Here is a 21,441-nt window from a genome sequence, read left to right as displayed (position 1 = left end):
AGGCAGAGATAAAAGGTAAAAACCTTGCCCCAAATCCATTTGGTGAGAGTTTTAATGTCGACTCAAATGGGGACAAGATTTCATTGTCTTTTTTTAAATTAAAAAAAACAACAACACAGATTTAAAAACCTAATATTTTTTACCTTTCATAAACATTTAAAACAACTAAACTATTTAATAATTCAATATGATGCTAGAAATGCTAATTGAATCTGCGGGGGTCCACTGCCAGGAGACCTAGGTGATTAGCAGTCTTAACTAGTCAGCCCCTAAGTAGTATTTCAAAACCACAGCATCAAGCCCTATGATCCATTCAGCAACGAAGAAGTCAGAAATGCAATAAAAGTAAACTCTTGAGTGGTAGTGAATTGAATAAAATTGGTGGGATCATAATAGCCATATTAACGGAAAGTACCTCTGAATCCCAGGGTGATTCTGTATTCTCCTCCTCGTCCAATCCTAATACTGACATTGTATCTACAGAATAAAATAAATATGAAATTTTACTTTTCTCTTATAAACATTTCACATTAGTTGTACTCTATCAGATAAGCCCTGTATTCATAAGATCGTCAATAGGCATACATAATTTATTTCAATCTATATACAAATAATTCACATGTGCTGCTAAGGTAGCTGCAACACCACAGTGTGTCACTCTGTTTTCTTTAGGCCCTCATCTTTCTTCTCTCCTGCTATACCTGCTGAAGAAAGAAACTGAAGGCTAAAGCCTGGTATACACTTAAAAATTACATTGACTTAAGCTATGTCCTTCAGGGCTGTGAAGTATTTTGCAACTTAAGTGCAACACTGAAATTGACCTAACTCCAGGTGCAAATACAGCTAGACCAACAGAAGAATTCTTCCATCAATTTCACTACTGCCTCTCATGGAAGTTGGTTACCTACACTGACGGAACAACTCCTATACTGATATAGGAAGCATATATACTACAGTGGATACAGAGGGATAGCTCAGTGGTTTGAACGTTAGCCTACTAAACCCAGGGTTGACAGTTCAATCCTCAAGGGGCCCATTTACAGATCTGGGGCAAAAATCTGTCTGGGGCTTAGTCCTGCTTTGAGCAGGGTGTTGGACTAGATGACCTCCTGAGGTCCCTTTCAACCCTGGTAGTCTATGACATGTAGAGCTGTAGTGTAGAAATACCTAAATCCTTAACACTTCTACCCTGATATAACATGAATTCAGATATAATGTGGTAAAGCAGTGCTCCAGAGGCATGGGGCTGCACACTCTGGTGGATCAAAGCAAGTTCAGTATAACACAGTAAGATTTTTTGGCTCCCAAGGACAGAATTATATTGGGATAGAGGTGTATGTGAAGGCATGATGACATCCTCAAAATTCAGTGTTCTGGCTGCATCTGCTGGTTGGGAGGAACTTTAGCAAATATCTGGTCTGGTACAGAAGATTCAATAGAATAAGGTTTTTTATAGAGCACTGGTGTTCCATGCTGCCACCGAGGAGCTCCACTTAAATGCATTCTGTACTAGCCACCGTTTCCAAATGGTTTTAAGGTGCAGCCCAATTTGGAGTGTGTTGTAGTACTCAAAAGTTACAAAGCCACGGCCATGGAAGCTATATCCCATCAAAAAATAGATTTAAACTCTACCTGCCAGACACAGAAGAAAAACATCATCAGTACTAGCCACTGCTGCTATCTGATCATCTAAAAGCAACTGAAGGTTGTGAAATTAGATAATTTGTGGAAATACAACCTCAACTAAAGAGTTGGATATAACATTCACCCACTCTTCTGATTGTTGTCCTCAACTCACCAACATCATTTTAGACATATCTGTGAGGTGACTTAATTTAAAAATGTAGGCTATAAAAAATCCAAACTATTCCTATATCTGTGCTTTACAATATGTCCAATCTACTTTACGCCTTTTTTAGATTGTAAGTGCTTCAAGACAGGGACTGTCTGTAATGTGTGTCTTGTACTCTTTGGAGTCCCTCAGAAACAAAGGAACCAAGTGATTTATCAGCTGAGACATTCCCTGAGAGTGTACCAGGGCAAGTGAAAAACATCTCATGGTTCACAATACCAGAGGCAGCAGATTATGATCTTTTCTTAGTACTCTCGCACAGTAAACTAATCTAGGAAAAACATTTGGATTACTATTTACTAATTTACCTTTCCTAATAGCAGTATCTTCTGAAGGATTCTGTGCTTCACGGTTTCCACTACAAATCAAACTTTTATCTATAAGATTTGAAATTTGTGGTTGCTTTATGTCATCTTCCTTCTCTGATGATTCTTCCTAGTAGAAAGAAATTGAATGAAAAATATCTTCCCAACTAAAAATACTAAACAAAAACAAATTACTTTCTAACTATTTTAAGATGTTATACTCCCACTCATCATTGTAATGTCTGAGTGCCTACATCAAATCAACAGTAATAGCAAAGTCATTTTTTGAGGCAAAAAACTCTGCTTGGGAATGGGGTTTGTTTAGTTGGGTGGATGATTCATTTGTTTTAGATGGGTTTTGTTTGGTTTTTTGGATGGGGGCACATTTGTTTGGATGAAGGTATCAGTGTTGTGAATATCATTTTTGCTATGGTGAAAAGTTCTTGCAGCATTTTCTAAAGATGATCAGATTCACCTAATCTCCTTTGGAATTTCATTCCTTAGTTGATCACCTCAACCAAGACTGCTTTTATTCCCAGATCTCACACACTTAATCATGGGCTTCATCTGTATTGTCCCAGAGAAGCACAACTGACCATCTGATTCTAAAAGCAATTTTATATTCCAACCACCTTTTTTTACTCATTGTTTGTAAAAATAAATAAATAAATGCAATCAGTTTATGCTGTTACAGTTCAATTTATCTTTCATAACACATTTGGATTTTGTCAGAGCCCAGTTACTCTTGCAAACAATACCCAATTTATTTTATGCATCATTCTTTAGGCCACAAATTATACTGAGTTCAGAATAATGAGTCTAAAATTCATCCTTCTATAGCATCATAACCACATTTAGAATAAAAAAAATGCTGCTCACTACTATCCGACCTAATGCATGAAAATTCTGCTTTATTAGAAACAAATTTATAGTCAGTCATTTCTTTATTCAATGCTGAAGATCAGATTAAATCTGAGTTACATGATTCTTGTTAGCAATCATCTATTAAGGTTTTTCATTTAACTATATTCAAACCATTCAGCTACAATACAAGTACTTTGTATCTTATCTTCTGCTTTACCTTCGTAAAAATCCTTGTTATTGGGTTTGTCTCTTTTTACTTACTTTGATGCTTGGTTGAAACGATTCTTTTAGATTTTCTTTACCGCTATTTACAGGCAAATTCTCACTTTCTGGTTCCAGTGTTTTACAGACTGTATTACCCAATCCCTCGGAATTCTTGCATTGCTTCTTTCCAGCATTTTGATCACCTAGAAATCTAAGATTCTCTGAGTCCTGTCTTCTGTTCTTACGCCTTGGATTTTCTGCCTCTGACCAAGGATCATCATCACTTTCAAAGATATCATCTACTAGGTTTGAGTTTTCCTCCTTAGTATAACAATAATTTAAGACAGATGGAGATGCATCTTTTTTCCAGGCTGTCATTTCAGAGTCTTCAAAAGAACAGCAAGTCTTACATCTGATTTTCTCATTTCCATCTGTATGTAACAATTCATTTGTATTCTGAAATTCATGAATTTCTTCATGTTCGCTACCATCTTTTTTTGATGAATCATAAAGTACTTCCTTATTTACCATCTCATATGATATGGCAGTCATATTTTCCTTTAAACCTTCATAATGTCCAGTTATAAAAGATACAGGAATATCAACAGATTCTTGCATTTCCTGATCTTTCTTTTCACATGTTTCGTGACTACCACCATCGTGTATATTTTTGCTTCCACATTTAACTTCCCTTTCAGATTTAACAGCACCGTTGAAGATTTCTAACTCTTTATCATGCCCATGCTCCAATTTTCCAACATATTCTTCTTCTTCATCCTCTGTGTAATCATCTTGACTTCCTTCTTCATCTTCTGTATCTTCATCCTCCTTTTCTTCCTGATTAAATTCTTCCTCATCATTTTCCTCCTCTTCTTCTTCCTCTAATTCTTCTTTCTCCTGTTCGCTTGATTCTGAAATATCTTCATTTGTTAGTTCTTTACATTCTTTTTTATCCAAATTTGTGTGATTTCTGGTTACTTGTTTGAGATTTTGCCTTGATGACTGAAGACTTCCAATTCTAATATCCTTGCCATCTTCATAAAATCACAGATGAATTTGAAAAAGAAAAAACACAACATAGGAACCAACAAATTAATTGCATAAACAAAAATTTACCTGTTCAAACCCCAGGAGAGGAGGAGTCATCTGGGAAGGTTTTGAATAGGAGCCAGGTGAGGGATGGAGAGGTCGAGGGTAGGACTTGACTTGGGAAAAAGGCTTAGGAGGGGATTCAATGACATCTTCAGCTTCACAATCTGATTTATTTTGCTGTGAAATGGCTATACGTTCTGTTCTCATAATGCTATTTTTCTCACCTACTATAGTAAAAACATAAATATCAAATATACTTAAAAGCGGAAGTAAAATACACAATAAATCTACAATTTCATATCAACATATAATGTAGTAAAGGAGATTCCACCCCCCCCACCATTGCTTACTGTTTTTCTTGAATTGATGGGAAGAGTTCATTAGCAGAGTCAAACTTGGCTTCTGTGGTTTCTGTAAATAAAGTTAACTTTAAGCACACTGAGTTTTTACATGAATAGTAAGTAACACCCCTCTGCTTTATCAAATACTGAAGACTAAATTCAATAACATTTTCTTACTGACAATGCCAGCTGAGGCTTCCATCCTGCAGTCCTGACTCAGCCAGCACTCTTATTGAAGTCAGTCAATGAGAGTTTTGCCCAAAAGATTTAGCCTATACATCATTAAATAATATATTTCGAAGTGTATTATATTCTACAAAATCTTTTCTTTAATCCAGTCGGCATCAGCAATACTGGCATTTAGGCTGTTTTGTTTCAATTTTATGTCTAAGAGTCTTAAATACTTGATAATTCCCTAAGATTAGTCAATAGATTAGTCACTTAAAATGGCCCAGTCCACAGTCTGATGGCACCAAAATTCCTGCATCATGATGGGAAGATGTTACTGCTTCTATTTTAAACACACAATGCATGTGAAATAAAGTAGAAATTCAGCAATTCATCCTCTGTGTGGAAGAGGAAACAGTCATTAAATTGTTACAAGAAGATACGTACACAGAAGTTTGCAGCAATTTGGGTAAGAAGAGATTAGTGATCCAGACAGATATAATCTAACAACTGTATTTTAGGGTAAGTTTTCAAAGAAGTTCATGAAGATTTAACCATGTGTCTCCTCACTGGTGTAACATAGGAAATTCCCTATGCAATGCTTTTAAAACATACTCCTAAATTTTCATGTACAACTTCTAAGGAGGTTTCAGAAGATCTAATGAAAATTGCAGTTGAAAGATTGGACCTTCAGTAGGTAGTGCTTCCATTATTCATGTTCCATGCTTAATGAGAGCGGAAAAGGCCTAATAAATAATTCTAGTGTCTACCATGTTCAATCAAATTATTCAGCAGGTGGTAGTGCTTAAAAAAAAGACTTACTGCTCCTTAACAGCCTATTGTGTATTTTGGCAATGGTATGTTAATACTATAAGCAGGCGGAGAGCGATAGCTCAGTGGTTTGAGCATTGGCCTGCTAAACCCAGAGTTGTGAGCTCAGTCCTTGAGGGGGCCATTTAGGGACCTGGGGCAAAAATCTGTCTGGGGATTGGTCCCGCTTTGAGCAGGCGGTTGGACTAGATGATCTCCTGAGGTCCCTTCCAATCCTGACATTCTGTGATTTGTATTTAAAAAGAGAAATCAAGATACAGAACAGTTACTTACATTTCAATGCCTGTTGCTTCAAGATATTTTGTCCACATGGATCCCACATGAGCATGCAAGATCAGATTCTTTTGATCAGCAATCTCCACTGGGACTGCGGCTGCACCCTTCACATCCTCGTGTCCCCCACCCAAGAACATAAAAGGCAGAGCCAACTCAATCATTTCTCATTCCTTTCACCAATACAGAACCCCAAAGAATTCTGCAATAGAGGGGAATGCATACATAAAAAATATGCAGTTTGCTGGTCAAAAGTCACAAACCAATCTTGAGGTTTTAGGGAGGGAATTATAGAAGCCAGAGTGACCATCCTGAGCCCAAAGTGATGGATGAATTTGTTGAGTTGGAAATGTCATCCTCTTTCTTTTTCAGAATGGCAATATAAACTTCTGTACCGAGCAGCAGGAGGATGACTATCTCTTGTCTCTTGTAAGAGGAATCTCTGAGAAGGAATGGGGATGGGTGGGCAAGGCCTGAAACTAGTCCAAATAATCCTTTTTGATAACTTCCAGGACCTTGCGGTCCTTAATTCTAGTACCAGCCTACAAAAAGAAATAAAAGAGGTTGATAAGGAAGCGGTGTGCAGGGTCAGGGTGTGTGTGTGTGTGAGAGAGAAACAGGTGGACTGATCTATACAGATCTGTTCAGGACTCTTGACTGTGGAATCTATTTCTTGTCTCAGAGATGGTGATGTGTGGGTTCTAACAGAAGATAAGGTTGAGCTTCTCCTTCATTGGTAGTGAGGTCTTTTCTTGGGAAGCTCTGAGGACTCCTGTTGATAACAGTATGAGAAGCTGAGCTTAGCCTGGAAAAAATCTGAGGTGTAACATGCTTTCTCCTCTAGACTACACTGTAGAGATCTAGGGACCAAAGTGTCTTTCTATAGTCTTTCAAAAAGAGAGGAACTCTTTATCTAGGACTTAAAAAGGTCAAGACTTTCACATGAAAGGTCCTTAATTGTGAACTGACCTTATCAGTGTAGATGAAACCAACATAATCTGTACAGATTAGATGGGTTGATTATGGAACTCAGTTGGCATGGGACCAGTGCCAGGAATCATGTATCAGACAGTAGATTTGCTCAGCAGTGGGAGTCAGGCTTTGAAGGAGGAACTGTGGTCAAACCAGAAACAGAATGACTCCTCCACCTACTCTTTAATAGTATCAGGGAAGGTGACTGGTGCAGTTTTTGCTTTTGGCTATGGTCAGCAGGAGCAACTGACTCACTTGTGGAAACCTATATTGATCAATCATGAACTCTAGATGAAGTCTGAGGTCTTTTGGTAGCTGTCGTGCCCTGGGTGCTAGGGATATTGGCTGAGTTTACCAGAGAACTAGCTGAATGTGGTTTATGAGCAGCTGAACCACCTTTCAACTCACAATTCTCTGGGTCAGAGATGCTCTTCATTATTTCTATTGGAACAATCAATTTCAGGCAGCGTCTCAGTCTTTCTGTATCCATTCGAAGATCTACAGATGGAGCACTTGTGAAGTATGTGTCCTTCTCCAAGGCAAAAAAGTCATTTAGAATGGCCATCATTTTGGGATTTGCCACCTAACAAGAAGGGCAGGAGGGCAGGACTTAAAGTGTAGAGACTTTGCCTTGGCCATGGCATTAATGTCTTGGTACCAAGGATCTTCATATTTTCTAACTTATTTTTTAGCCCAATGGGAAAATAAAATGATAAGTACTAAACTAATCCTAACATTAATTGAAGGAGTTACGGTTTGGCAGACCAACACTGCTGAATTCAGTCTTGCTGCCACGGGTGATAAGAGAAACTGGGAGATGGTTGGGCCTGCTTTACCCACTATGTCTTCACATGGATTGGTGCGAGCATATGCAGGATGAAGGAACAGCCCCAGTGAACGTTGCTGGCCAAAAGAACCTGATCGTCACACACACAGCGCATGCCCACCTAGAGCAAGATCCATGTAGAAAAATACTCAGAGAACAACTTCTTGTTTCAGGAAACTGCCAGTAGGCATATGATCTGAGGAGAAGGAAAATGTATGTGGCTTCTTCATAAGTAGCTGATTTGTTTCATATGGTGTATAAACTCAGGAAGATTTTTTTGAACTAGTATGTAAACAAGCAATTTAAGAGGTAAATTCTGTGATAACTTTAAGGGAGAGGACGACTTGGTAGAATGTTGCTGCACGTATACCATTTTTTCTTTTGTTTTATTTTCAATTTCAAAGCACCCTGTCCCAGATTTTTAAAGGTATTTAAGCACTACTGCACTCGACATTGTAATAGCTAAGTTAGGAACCTAAGTCTCTGTAATGGGGTGCGACTCACCGTTGTGGTGCCTCTGGCTGGCTGTCCTGGAGATTAGCTCTGCTAGCCAGTGCGCCCTTTTCTGATGGCATCTTGCCGCTGTCACTTCTCCTCCAGGACTCATGTCACTCCCAAAACTATGTTGTCATCTTCATGGCACAGCCCTCTGGCTGTGTCATGGTCTGTTCTCCCCCCTTCCAGGGGAACTGCAGTTCACTATCCAGCCATTTCCCTCAGTGGCAATTGCAGCCCATTGTCTGGCCAATTCCTCAGAGGTGGTGGTGGTGTGTGTGGGGGAACCTGGTCCCACCCACTATTCCGTGTCCCAGCACAGGAACCCTGTAAATAGATACCACTTGCTGTGTCCCCTCCAACTCTTCAGTTCCTTTTCCTGGGCAACTTCCCTGCAGCCTCAGCACGCTCTTTGCCCTTGCCTCAGGGCTTCAGCCTGCAGATCCCTGCAGCCTACCAGGAGCTATCTTAAGCTTTCCAGGTTCCTGCCTAAAGCACTGCTCTGTCCAGGGTGCTAGCTGTCTTCAGCCTGCAAGGCAGCCAGTTCTCCCCTCCTCCAGATCCAGGGAGCAACTGAAACTGCTCTCCCTTGCAGTCCTTTTATATGGACCTGCCTGGCCCCGATCGGCTGCTCCTTGCAGCCCCTCTCGAATTGGCTGCCTTCCTGCGCAGCCTCCATAGGGTTCAATTAATCCCTTTATAGGCTAGTGTGGGGTGCATTTTCAGAAGAAACTCAGGCAGTTAGATGCCAACACCCAATTTACAGTCAACAGGATTTAGGCTTCTAAGTGTCTATATCACTTTTGAAAATGAGACTCAGATGATGCAACACTGAGTGCTGCAACCCCTAAATACCTTTAAAAATCTGGGCCTTTCATACTGCAGCATACATAGAAGGGAAGAACATTTAAATCTCATGGATTTAAACTGGTTAGTCATTCCCTATATCCCCTTTGCTCTTTCTGAAGACTCTTTGTTTTAAAAATAGTCCATCTCCCCCCCCTCCCCCCCGTCTAACTCTATAAATGAATATATAAGTCAAACTTCATGACCTTTTATAGATACTGGACAGAAAAATAGAGCATGACTCAAAAAATTCAGCATGTTGACTTCACAAAAGGATCCCGGATTGGAAGAGAGAGATAATAGATTTTGTTCAAATATAAACTATTTTCTATAACATGGAAGAGTTATAAAAATGATTATTAAATATATTTCAAAATCTCTGGTGTAGTTTTTCCCAGTCCTCCTTTAGTGGAATATGAGGCCTGGTCTTCACTTAAAATGTAGATTGACCTAGCTACTTCGTAACATTCACACTCCTCAATATCACTGGTAAGTCAACCCAAACCTCAGCGTGTGACTTGGTCAACGGAAGAACTACTTCCTTTTACAACATATTTCCTTTTTGTTTAACATGTACTATAAAATTAAATTCTCTAAGATCACAATTTTTGCTAAGTTTGGATATTTCTGGAAGTGCTTTCTTGCCTCATGAAAACTGATTATATGATCCATATAAGATTAATAAAGATTTCTGGACTGCTATAATCAGAATTTTTGCCTAGACTGAATGATTTCAGCCTAGGCAAATATCCCAGTGCTCATCAAAAAAACAGAAGAGTATATTTTCAGTTAAAACTAAGTAAAGTTTTTCTGCTTTTATAATTTCTTTTTAATAGCATACAGGGGTATGAAATGAAAGGGATCGTGAATGGGGCTGCAGGATATGGGAAACTTGTTTCACTTAGTGAGAACTGCAGAGAAAAAGACTCTTGTATCAACAGTAAGGAGGATGTAGGAAGAAACAAAAAAAGGAGTTCAGTACCAGTCTGGAAGGAATGGGGAGGGAGATGAGGTTAAGACTGTGTTCACAGAGTGTTTTAAAAACTTAAAGGAGCAAATGTGAACTAGCGTGAAATTGAAGGGGAGTCAATGGAGTTATGTGAGGATAAAATTAGGTGACTGAATTGTTTTTTACACATCTAAATAGTGTGGAGCAGTATTATAAACATGCTATAGTCTGAAGAGCTGAGAAACCAGAGATATGAGAGTTACAAAAATCAAGGTCAAAACAGAGATAAGCATTCCAGAGGAGGTGAAACTGAGGCAGTAACACACATGGAGAATATTGCAGGGAAGGCAATGGGCAGATTTACAGAGGTGGGAAAAGAAAATATAGGGGAAAGTAGATGAGACTAAGGTTAAGGACAATGTCACCGGTCATGGAAACTTCCTAGTGAAAGCTATATATTTTCATCTTGACGTCACAGCATCATGATTCTATGTCTTCTGTCAATGCTTCTATTTGAATTCCATATAACAAAAAACAGACTAACAAAGCTGACTACTATTTTCTGCAGTTTGAGATGCCGTAAGGAAAAATTATATATGCATAATATTTTACAGACATAAGACAAAGTTTCTGCTTTGAAGAGCTAAAGTGGACAGATACCACATGGAAAAGTGACAGCAGACCACTGAGATGAGGAAAAAGAAGAGAGATAGGAAACAAGGGGGAAAAGAATACTGATTATGAATGAGTAACATTCTTCAAAGACAACTGACTAGTTCTTTCAGTTTCATATTTTCTCCCTTTTAAAAACAAAATCGCCAAGTATGAATGTGGTAGTAGACCAGGGTGGGCAAACTTTTTGATCCGATGGCCACATCTGGGTATGGAAATTGTATGGCGGGCCATGAATGCTCACAAAATTGGGGTTAGGGTGCAGGAGGGGGTGAGGGCTCTGGGATGGGGCCAGAAATGAAGAGTTCAGGGTGTAGGAGGGGGATTTGGGCCGGGGTAAGGGGCTAGGGTACAGGAGGGGCGCTAAGGGCTCTGGGATGGGGTTGGGGATAAGGGGTTTGGGGTGAAGGAGGGTGCTCTGGGCTGGGACTAAGGGGTTTGGAAGGCAGACCAGGGCTGAGGCAGGGGGAGGTGGTCAGGGGTGCAAGCTTCGGACGGCACTTACCTCAAGCAGCTCCCGGAAGCAGTGGCATGTCCCTCCTCCGGCTCCTACGTGGAGGCATGGCCAAGTGGGTCTGTGCGCTGCCCCGTCTGCAAGCGCTTCCCCTGCAGCTTCCATTGGCTGTGGGAGTGGCACTTAGGGCAGTGGCAGCGTGCTGAGCCCCATGGCTGCCTCTACGTGTAGGAGCCAGAGGGGAGACATGTTGCATTGTCGCTGCTTCCCGGAGCCACGCAGAGCCAGCCCCTGACCCCACTCTCTGGCTGGAGCGCCAGAGCAGGGCAAGCCCAAGACTCCGCTCCCTGGCCGGACCTCGAGGGCTGGATTAAAACATCTCGGCCCCCGGGCCGCAGTTTTCCCACCCCTGTAATAGACAAAACCAATCTGAAGATTATAAATTAGAGGCTAACCAGAAGAAATTAGATTCAAGAAGGGACTGTAAGTTTGAATGGGATTTGAAAATAGCTAGCTACGTAGAAAAGAAGCTACTCCAAGTTGGGGGACAATAAGAAAAATAGTGGGAGTCACAGAGGGAGAAACCAAGACAATATGGAAGCAGCAGGAGTGTGCAGAGAGTAGGGTGAAAAGTGGGATTATAGAGGAAATGAGAGCTGAGAAGCAAGGAAGGTGAGCTGTGCAAATGCTTGAAGTTGAAGAATGGAGTTTGAAGTTGATAAATCACCAGAAAGCCAGTAAAAGTATTTTAGGAGTGGGGTGGAAGAACATGATCGGAGAACCAGGAAAGAGGGCATTTAAGTGCTCCGAGGTTATCATGAGCAATATAATAACAAAGTAGAAGGTAGAATGACTTCAGTGACTAATCCACTGAGCCCACTTGAGCCCAATTTGTTGCTGAGGAAATGGTGAAGGATTTCAGCGTCACAAGAAATATCTGATGGAAAGAACAGGCAAATAAATAATTTCATTTTAATAAACTGTTACCTTCTCATAAAAGTACTACAGTTCAAGATCAAATTCTTAATTCTGGAATGAAGTAGAAGTAATTGCATGGTTTAAAGAACTACCTTTATTCTCTTGAAACCACGGTTCCAATGAGCAGAAATAAGTACAATATATGAGGTAGTCTTTATCTCATCATCTACTGAATATTTATCCAAATCATAAAACCTTCATACACTCTGCCAAAACTAAGTCTTTTTAGAATGGGCTCAAGGTGGGAACAGAAAGGGTGAAGATCAGGTCAGCTGCAATTGTATTTTGGGAAAATTTGCACTATGGCTGACTAGAAGTGAAGTCTCTCAATCATAGCAAAAAAGAATCTTTGCTAAAATCTCCCAAACGTTAAAAAATAAAGTATATATGCTTCATCTTATAGCTAGCTATGAAATATTTTTCCATAAAAGCACTTTACCTTGGGGGTAAAATCTAGTTCTTCCTCCTCTGATATAAGCCAGCTGTCATCCCCTTCATCTTTTTCAGAACTTCTTAAATAACAAAAACATAAGACAATAATAAGTCATACTCTCTCTCTCTCTAGGATTTGCTAAAATATGTTGTTGTTTTTTTAAATCTTACCTTAGTGAATCTCCTTGGGACAGGTCATCTATAACTGTTCAAATATTAAAATAAAAAAAGAAATTAATAATTTTAGCATTAAAAGTGAAAGACTTAGAAACTACCAAAGATAAGTAAAAATATTTAGCATGAGCAAATCTACAAGTAATTCAAGGCTGAAACTTAGTACAGACATCTTAATCAAGGGTAGCATGAATGTAAATATATTTTCTATTATCAGTTGAAAAAATCTATATGTTCAAAGGATAAAACAAATAAGGTCTTCAGTTTAGTGAGCTCTTTTGTACTTCTGTTCAAAATATCACATACAATTTAAAAATGAAACTAAGTTAATGAAGTTAGTAAACAGTTGGAACATAGTTAATCATTTTTGGTGGGCATGATGTGGTAAAAGGGAAGTAAAACTGCTAAGATTATAACATTAGAAAATGTGGGCAATTCATATGCATAGAACTTTTTTGTCTTTTGTATTTACAGTCTGGGCTATAAATTGACATATGTTGGACTATGTCCGCAGCACCACTCTGTCTTCTCTGCATTACTCTGGTAATGCACAGCGAATGGAAAGCAGTACCCTTGCATAGGGAAATTGCCAGGTGCTGTAAAGCTGATTGGGCCTACTCTACATCACCCACTCTTGACTCCTCTGAGTGAGGAGCATTACAGGGACAGAAGGGATGTGAGTAGAGCAGGTTGCTCTGAACCACCCTTTGCTAGTGGAATGGCAGTAACATATATCATTGGCCAAACTAGATCCTTGTTTCCCCCAGGACTGGGGAGGCCAAAAGATGGTGGAAAACCACTTATGCATCCTCATTCCCAGTTATTCAGAGTGCAGCTCTAGCACACTCAAAGATTGGACCCATAAATTAGTCAGTAATAAAAACCTAGGTCATGACTCTCAGAAGATTAAGACATACTTAACTTCACAGATTACAAGCAATCGAATAGAAATAAATGGAACTACGCACTGTTCATAAAGTTAAGAACACAGTTACATGTGTGCAGGATTTGGCCTTTACCACAGGGATATCCAAGACATTGTAATTAGAATGCAAATAGTTGAGATTCCCCAACTTCCATTGACTTTAGTGAGATTTGAGGGAGCTCTAGAATTTCCAGGATCAGAAAATAAATACTGTTCTATGTTGAGAAAAATTAATATTTGAGATATCATTGTGCATTAACTCTTGTAATTCTTATTTTAAAAGACGTGATAAATATGCCTTTTGTAACTTTCCATGAAGAATTTTTTTTAAACTCCTTAACATGGAACTCAAATAGCAAAAAGAGTTGTCTTAAATAAAAGACTGAAATAAACATAATAAAGTCAAGAAACTGAAAATTAACAGCAACATGTTAGTTACTTAAGCATAGGCCAAGTTAATCTCAAGGCATACATGTCCTCTGTTCTACAAAGAACTAAACAAAATACAAATAAACTTGTTTTAATATGACAGTAATTATATTCTTCATAACTCTAGAATTAATATTGGTACACTGATAACTATTTTTTCATAATCTCAGCAGAATTTTCATATTTTGCCTTACTGTTTACAGCTACTGTGTCATTTTTGCTAGACACGCCTAAATGGTTGCAACTTCAACCCTGGGCATAGGTGAAACACTGATTAAAAAAATTCTGATTAGCAAGAATGGAGGTAAGTGCAAATATTTTTAATGAATTTTGTCCTTTTCTCAAAAAGAGTAACTCTCCTAAAAACGATCCTTTCCCCCAACTTTTTTTTCCATTGTTAAAATATTTTTATTATAAATTTGATAATTTAGTTTGTTGATTGTTCTTCAAAACATTTCTCTTTTTTGCACTGCAATTTTGATCAGTCTTTTAGTCACATTATGCCTTTTAAAAAAAAATCTGAAGTTTTATTACAAAAGTTGATTTAAAAATTTTTTTTGAAATGACATAGAAAATTTAATTTTTGATTTTGTTTTTCCCAAAAGATTACAGTACACACACAACCCCACCCCTATTTTGCAGGAATTGCGATAAATTATATATTTTTAACCAATTTGTCTCTTTTCTGAAGGAGACGGGGAAGCTATGAAGAAAAGAGTCTTGATTATTATTATTATTGTTGCAATCCATTTATTTTAAATTGAAAATGTTCTCAGTTCTTGATGGTTACCTATAATTGTTACACATTTTACAGCAATAATGAATTACGATTTTCCTTTAGAAGACAAGAGACAAATTCATGCTGCAAGTTTTGGGTGTTTCAGACACCTTTGGGTTTGATTCAGACCAGCCATAAAGTGTTTGATCTAAATTCAAACTGTATTTGAGGGTTGCTCATATCCACAGTTTTGGCTCAGGGCCATCTCACGTTTACAGCAATATCAAATTAATAGAATTAAGTAAGAACATCCTATTACTTAATGACACACTACAACACACATTAACACATTACATTCTGCAGTCTTACATGACAAATGCCAGGACTGACTGACTAGTTCTAAAAGATTTGCAAAACAACAAAAGCTATAACATCACCACCACAAAAAACAATTTAAAAAGTAAAATCAAGCTATTAAAGGACTTTTAAATTCACACTAAAATAATAACCATCAAATATGTATAAACATTTGAATTTGGTATTTTCACATTGGAAGTCTTATCATATGGAATACCTTTCCCTGAATCTCTTGTTCTTGATGTCTGCTTGGGAGTCTGTTGCATTTCTATTTCCATTTAGGCAAAGGCATGGAAAGGACAGATGAAACAATGAAATCAGAAAATAAAGTTGTAAAGCAGAAACATGCATATATGAAGATGAAACAAAGAAATACATAACTACTGACTGTTATTAATCTACTGAGCAGTTATGATAGTGCTGAAAGCAAACAAGAAATGCTATCTGTATAGACACTTTTAAGACCTTGCTAATAAGTTTAATTTTCATCTTATTCTCTATTATTTGAAATACCATCAATTCAATATTAAAATGAAAACATTTCTCTATCAGATTTGTACTTTACTACTGGCAATCTCTGATTCCTGCCTCCGTGAACTCATGTGGTTCTAGTCTGTCACATTTCTTCATATGAGTACCATATGAGTCTGTCATATTTCTTCTTCGTATACACCCACACATATGAAGAAATGTGACAGACTAGAACCACACACTCACACATATGAAGAAATGTGACAGACTAGAACCACATGAGCTCAGGGAGGCAGGAATTAGAGATTGCCAGTAGTAAAGTACAAATCTGATCGAGAAATGTTTTATAAAATAAACATACCTGCAACACATGGAATGGGTGCTTATACAAACATTATATAAATGTTGTATAAGCACTCATTCCATATTATATAATGTTTGTATAAGCATCCATTCCATGCATTGCATCCATTCCATGTATTGCAGGTATGTTTATTTTCACCATATACATGGAATGCAGGGAAAGCATCAGTGCAGTACAATAAAGTTTGCCTGCTGGAGGGCCTAAATTCCCTTCACAAATACTGTGTTCCAAAGCTGATGTTTTGTCTATGTCAACAAGCTAAATCTGTGAGCTCCATTGTCCAGAGTTAACGAAAAAGATTTTTGCACTGGGGATGCCATGCAATCACTCTTCAGGTCAGGACACATTCTCCGGTTGTGACGTGGTTTGAGACCATTTCCCCATAGGCATGGTTAAGTATGTTTCTAATACTTGCTAATAAAGTTGTAGCTTTAAGGTAGCTCACCTCAAAATAGTGTCTCTTATTTGTGCACACTTGAAATAATAAAAAGACCTACCTATCGTCCCAAATCTGGGCCTGGAGGGGATCCTCTTTACATATATGGGTCCATAACCATATGAAAATGGTGAGAGAATTCCTCCTACCCAAGACCCACAAGTCAGAAGAGTGTACAGTGTGTGGAGAGGTGTAGTGGGAACAGGGGCAGGGGCAGGACACACATTTTCCTCCAACTCCACAGGAAATACTCTGAAAAAAGTAATTCATACTGGAGCTATATTAGTTTTCTGAGAGTGCTCCATGCTGTGGAAAGAACTCCACAGGTAGCCATAAGCAGAAATCAGAATGAAGCAGCTATCCCAGAGCCAATGCAGGGGCTCTGCACTTCCACACAAAAGACCCTATGACTCTGCTACATCCCCAGATTATAGCAGGGGAACATGGACATGCTATTTGGCAAGCACTATAAACATGATGGCCTTTCAAAGTTATATTTTTTTTTTGACAGAGCAATGAACTTAGAATTTGGTAATTATCTTTGACTAATCTATTTGACAGTCTTTTAAAGACTTTTTTAAAGAGACTAAACAGCTAAATAAGGAAAAATTAAGGCACATTAATAGGCCCTACCAAATACACAACCCATTTGGTCAATTTCAGTCATAGGATTTTAAAAATCATAAATTTCAAGTTTTCTGATATTTAAATCTGAAATTTCACAGTGTTATAACTGTAGAGGTCCTGACCCAACTCTGAAGGCAGCAGCGCAGAAGTAAAGGGTGGCATGGTATGGCACTGCCACCCTTTATTTCTGCGCTGCTGCTGGCAGCGTGCTGCCTTCAGACCTGGGTGCCTGGCCAGCAGCCACTGCTCTCCGGCCTCCCAGCTCTGAAGGCAGCGCAGAAGGAAGTGTGGCAATACTGTATTCCCACTAATAACAACACTGCAAACCTCCCCCATGACCCTCTTTTGAGTTGGGAACCCCAATTTGAGAAACGCTGGTCTTCCCCATAAAATCGGTAGAATAAAGACCAGATTTCACAGGGGAGACCAGATTTCACGGTTGTGACGTATTTTTCACAGCCATGAATTTGGTACACATTAAGGATCCCCAAAATAAACAAAATAAACGATGTTTACAGGTTCTGAGATAAGGTAGTGCCTAATCAATCACAATTTGTAAAACATTAGCTTAATTTACATTACAAAGTGATACTAAAAATTAGTAGAATTTGTCATGACCTGTACACAGTTTGTATTCTAATCAAATGTTTTTCTGCCCAAATGGAGTTTTTACTGAATCTGGCAATGATCAATCAAAACAGTACATTAAAGAATTGTTTTGATAAAAATTTAAAACATTAAAACAGACATGGTAAAATGCAAAAAGAATTTCAAGTTTTCTGAACATTTTTTCCAACAAGAAGAATGTAAGGAAATAGTGACAAAGTGGCAAGTGGGGGCATTTTTTGGTCTTTGAACCTCATCAAATTGTTCTCTAATTCCTTATATGCTTTCTTCCCCGCCCCCCCCCCCAATCTTTTATTAAACTACAGTGACTCTACTTTCCACATATTTTACAGAGTATAGCTCTTAAAGAGAAATATTAAAATCTCATTCCATTTTATCTATTTTAATTCAGGTCATCTGTCCAGGAAAATTAAAAGGAAGTTTTCTGATCCTACAACTATTTGTACCACTTTGCCACTCTAGTGCAGTTTATGGACCTTAAAGCAGTTTAAAAATATGGGAGCTAGTTGGGGGAAAATGTAATCTTTTTTAACCATTTTGTCCTATTTGTTTTTTGAGGATCATTTTCCCTACCTTACAAATGAGAATGATCATGATATACAAAGGCCTAAGCTGTTTTAAGTGTCCACTAATTTGGGGTACTTCAGTTCTTAAATGCCCAACTTGAGATACACATAGTTGATTTTCAGGTATATTGTACCCCACAGCTCTCACTGACTTAAAACTAATGATGTCAATGCAACAAAGCAGGCACTAAAAAAAATAGTTGTTGAAACACCACCTGGACATCTGACCAGACACAACTGGAAGGTAGGGTGTGAATAAGAAAGGATACATCAATGAGGCATCATTGGGATCCAGAGATGAGACAGAACAACTGCTGATGAAGCAAAATCCTATGGGGAGCTCCTCTGACAATCTTAGACAAATTCATGGCTGTTTTTATAACAGTATTTAAAGTAGGTGGAGGATGGTGCTCAACAGCAAGTAAGGATCTAGCTCTTGATCCATCTTACACAGGCCAAAAAAACCTTAAGAGAAAGGGGAGGCCTATCAGCCTTGGGATAAGGAATCCTGCAATGTGTTTCTTTAAAGAAACTTACTTTCTTCACTACTAACAACCGTTTGCAAACAGAGAAAGGCAAAGAAAGAAATAACAAGGAATAGATAATCACACTCCTTCACTACAATAACGACTTGGTGCTTGAAACGCAGCAGCATCAGACTGGCTAATGAGAAGGACCCTACCAAATTCATGGCCATGAAAAATGCATCACGGACCTTGAAATCTTGTCTCCTCCTGTGAAATCTGGTCTTTTATGTGCTTTTTCCCTATACTATACAGATTTCATGGGGGAAAACCAGTGTTTCTCAAATTGGGAGTCTGGACCCAAAAGGGAGTTGCAGGAGGGTCATAAGGTTATTTTAGAGGAGGTTGCGGTATTGCCATCCTTACTTCTGCGCTGCCTTAAGAGCTGGGTGGCCAGAGAGGGAGGCTACTGACTGAGGCCAGGCTCCCCTACTGATCACATTCTCCAAAAGTGGCACCTTAAGCGCTGACTCCCTGGGTGCTCCGAGGCTGGCGCACCCATGGGGAAAAATTGGTGGGTGTTGAGCACCCACCAGCAGCCCAGTCCCTCAGTCCCCGCCCAGCTCACCTCCGACTCCGCTCTGCCTACACCCCTGAGTGGGCCGCTGGGTTCTGCTTCAGTCCCATCCCTCCCAGCGCTTGCACCACGAAACAGTTGATTCGTGGCAAGCCTGGGAGGGAGCGGGGAAGAGGGGGAACGCGGTGCGCTGGGGAAGAAGCAGGGCCAGAGCGGGGATTTGGGGAGGGGCCAGAGTCGGGGTGGGGCCAGGCCAGAGGGAAACAAAACAACAATCTGGTAGGAAAGAACACTTAATATTAGAAACATAAAGCCTTTTAAAAATCCATTTCATCTGTCACTATTTATGTTGTTTGATTGTTGCATTTCTCTCAATGCTGACAAGGGAAAATCAATAAAGTCAGTTCCACCTCTGTTTACAGTCGAGTTCACAGGGCTGTGAAGTTTGGGTTGCAAACACTGCAGGGGAACCTTTATTTGTTTGAAAACCCAAACTGTTTCAATTAGAATGCTCAGAAAAATTCATTCTAAATCTCTCTGCTGGCCTTGTTTTTACAAATCTAATCATGGGTCAAAATTTGAGTTGTGTGGTGGACCACTGTCCAACATTTTCCATGCACTCAGAACTCCCCAACGTTTCAACAGAAGTCTTGGTTCCACAAAAAATACAGGATCAGGCCTCTGATTTTCTTCTCGAGATGGAAACCAAGAGAATTTGATTTTCTCGTATTATTACAAGCTGAGAAAGTCTCTTAAAACTAGCAGAGACAGCTAAAAAAATGCAACAATAAAAATATCCTGAGACTCTGTATAGTCTGGACACTGAAACGCAGAAATATGACTTGACATGCAAAACAACCACAAGTGGCAAATGAATTCTGGATTATACCCCATCTGACCCCTTCTTGTTCCACCCATTCAGGTCACCTTTATGGAAGGGTGCCTACATGGTCTGAAAAAACCCTTCTGGTATTAGGAAGGTAGCTCCTGGAGGCTCCAGCTAGATGAGGGCCCATTGTGCTAGTAAGAGACAGTTCCCTCACTCCAAACAGACAGAGGATGGAGTATTATCCCCATTTTACAGACAGGGAACGGAGGCCCAGGGAGATTAAGTGACTCATCCAAGGTCCCCCCGAGAGTCTGTGGCAGAGGCAGGAACTGAACCTACATCTCCCAAGACCCAGTCTGTTCCCTTATCTAGAAGCCCATCCCCTAAGCTGCAGATGCCCACTAAAGAATGGCAAATGCTCCAGAGATCATGACTGTACCCCACGCTTTCCAAGATGGCAGCTGAATTTTCTCTAGCAGCAGCAAGACTGGCTGCTTTAAATGCTATATTTACAATACCCCCGTCCCAGAGATTGTACCCTGGACCTGTAGCCTCTGGAGCCAAAGGAACTACCTCATTGGCTGTGAGTAAGTGAAACCAGTCATTAGGGGGCACTGCACTCCCACAGCCTACCCAATGGTTACACTCATAGATGAGTGAATCTGATTCCCCCCCTTTCATTAAAAATACATCCAGGATCAGCCCCCTCCCCAACACCAGCACAGAAGATGGCCTGGCCCCCAGTGTATCCCTCTCACATATCATGTAGTCCCCCTGCATATCTGGGTTGGTGGGGTGCTCCCCAGACCCCTTACCACAGGTTCTTTTATCCACAATGTAAGCTCCAGCAATAAAACCCAGAGACCTAATTCGAGCTCTCAGGCATCTCTCGCCTGTCTGCACTAAGCCTTCAGCCACTTGGAATTGCTCACTGCCTTCCCGAATGGGTTAGTAGTTGATATTCTGTGCATGTCACTGGTAATACCTTTCTCTGATCTTTTGAAGACATTTTGCTGCAGTAAATGGAACTTGGGAGGTTTTTTTGTTTTTGTATTTTTTGGACTGAATGGTACACTCGGAGAGAGGTGATGGATTGATGGCTCTGGTACCTAGAGTCACCTCTGTTCCTGCAGAACAGGAGAGCAACAGGGCCCGCTAGCCCCACCTCTCCCCCCCATCACTCCCCAATGATGGGCTTCTGTAGATAAATCTCTGATAATTTTCATATGACTTTACATTGTGCCTCTTCATATAACCTTTAGTGGGTCTACCCACGTGAGACCTCTGTTTTCATGAAATTGTATCAAAGCCTCATGCAGAAAC

At 39.6% G+C, this 21,441-nt stretch overlaps 1 protein-coding gene across 5 annotated transcripts in view; it reads right to left on the bottom strand.

Annotated features, from left to right (window-relative positions):
- The window catches only part of ANKRD26 (ankyrin repeat domain containing 26), a 190,418-nt gene that overhangs the window by 127,630 nt on the left and 41,347 nt on the right, over window positions 1–21,441 (bottom strand). For 3 of the 5 annotated variants that reach the window (XM_032786496.2, XM_075065465.1, XM_075065467.1), the window contains exons 7-13: window positions 15,375–15,425; window positions 12,726–12,759; window positions 12,562–12,634; window positions 4,668–4,728; window positions 4,342–4,544; window positions 2,161–2,287; window positions 416–477 (exon numbers count right to left, since the gene is read on the bottom strand). In XM_032786496.2, the coding sequence (XP_032642387.1) occupies window positions 416–477; window positions 2,161–2,287; window positions 4,342–4,544; window positions 4,668–4,728; window positions 12,562–12,634; window positions 12,726–12,759; window positions 15,375–15,425 (611 nt within the window). The remainder of the gene's footprint in view (window positions 1–415; window positions 478–2,160; window positions 2,288–4,341; window positions 4,545–4,667; window positions 4,729–12,561; window positions 12,635–12,725; window positions 12,760–15,374; window positions 15,426–21,441) is intronic. The other 2 variants (XM_032786497.2, XM_032786498.2) reach the window with 1 other exon arrangement.

The sequence above is a fragment of the Chelonoidis abingdonii genome, chromosome 1 (genome assembly GCF_003597395.2).
Source record: "Chelonoidis abingdonii isolate Lonesome George chromosome 1, CheloAbing_2.0, whole genome shotgun sequence".
In the NCBI taxonomy this organism is placed as follows: domain Eukaryota; kingdom Metazoa; phylum Chordata; order Testudines; family Testudinidae; genus Chelonoidis; species Chelonoidis abingdonii.
The sequence above is the reverse complement of the archived record's forward strand: the minus strand, read 5'-3'. Positions and strand labels throughout refer to the sequence as shown.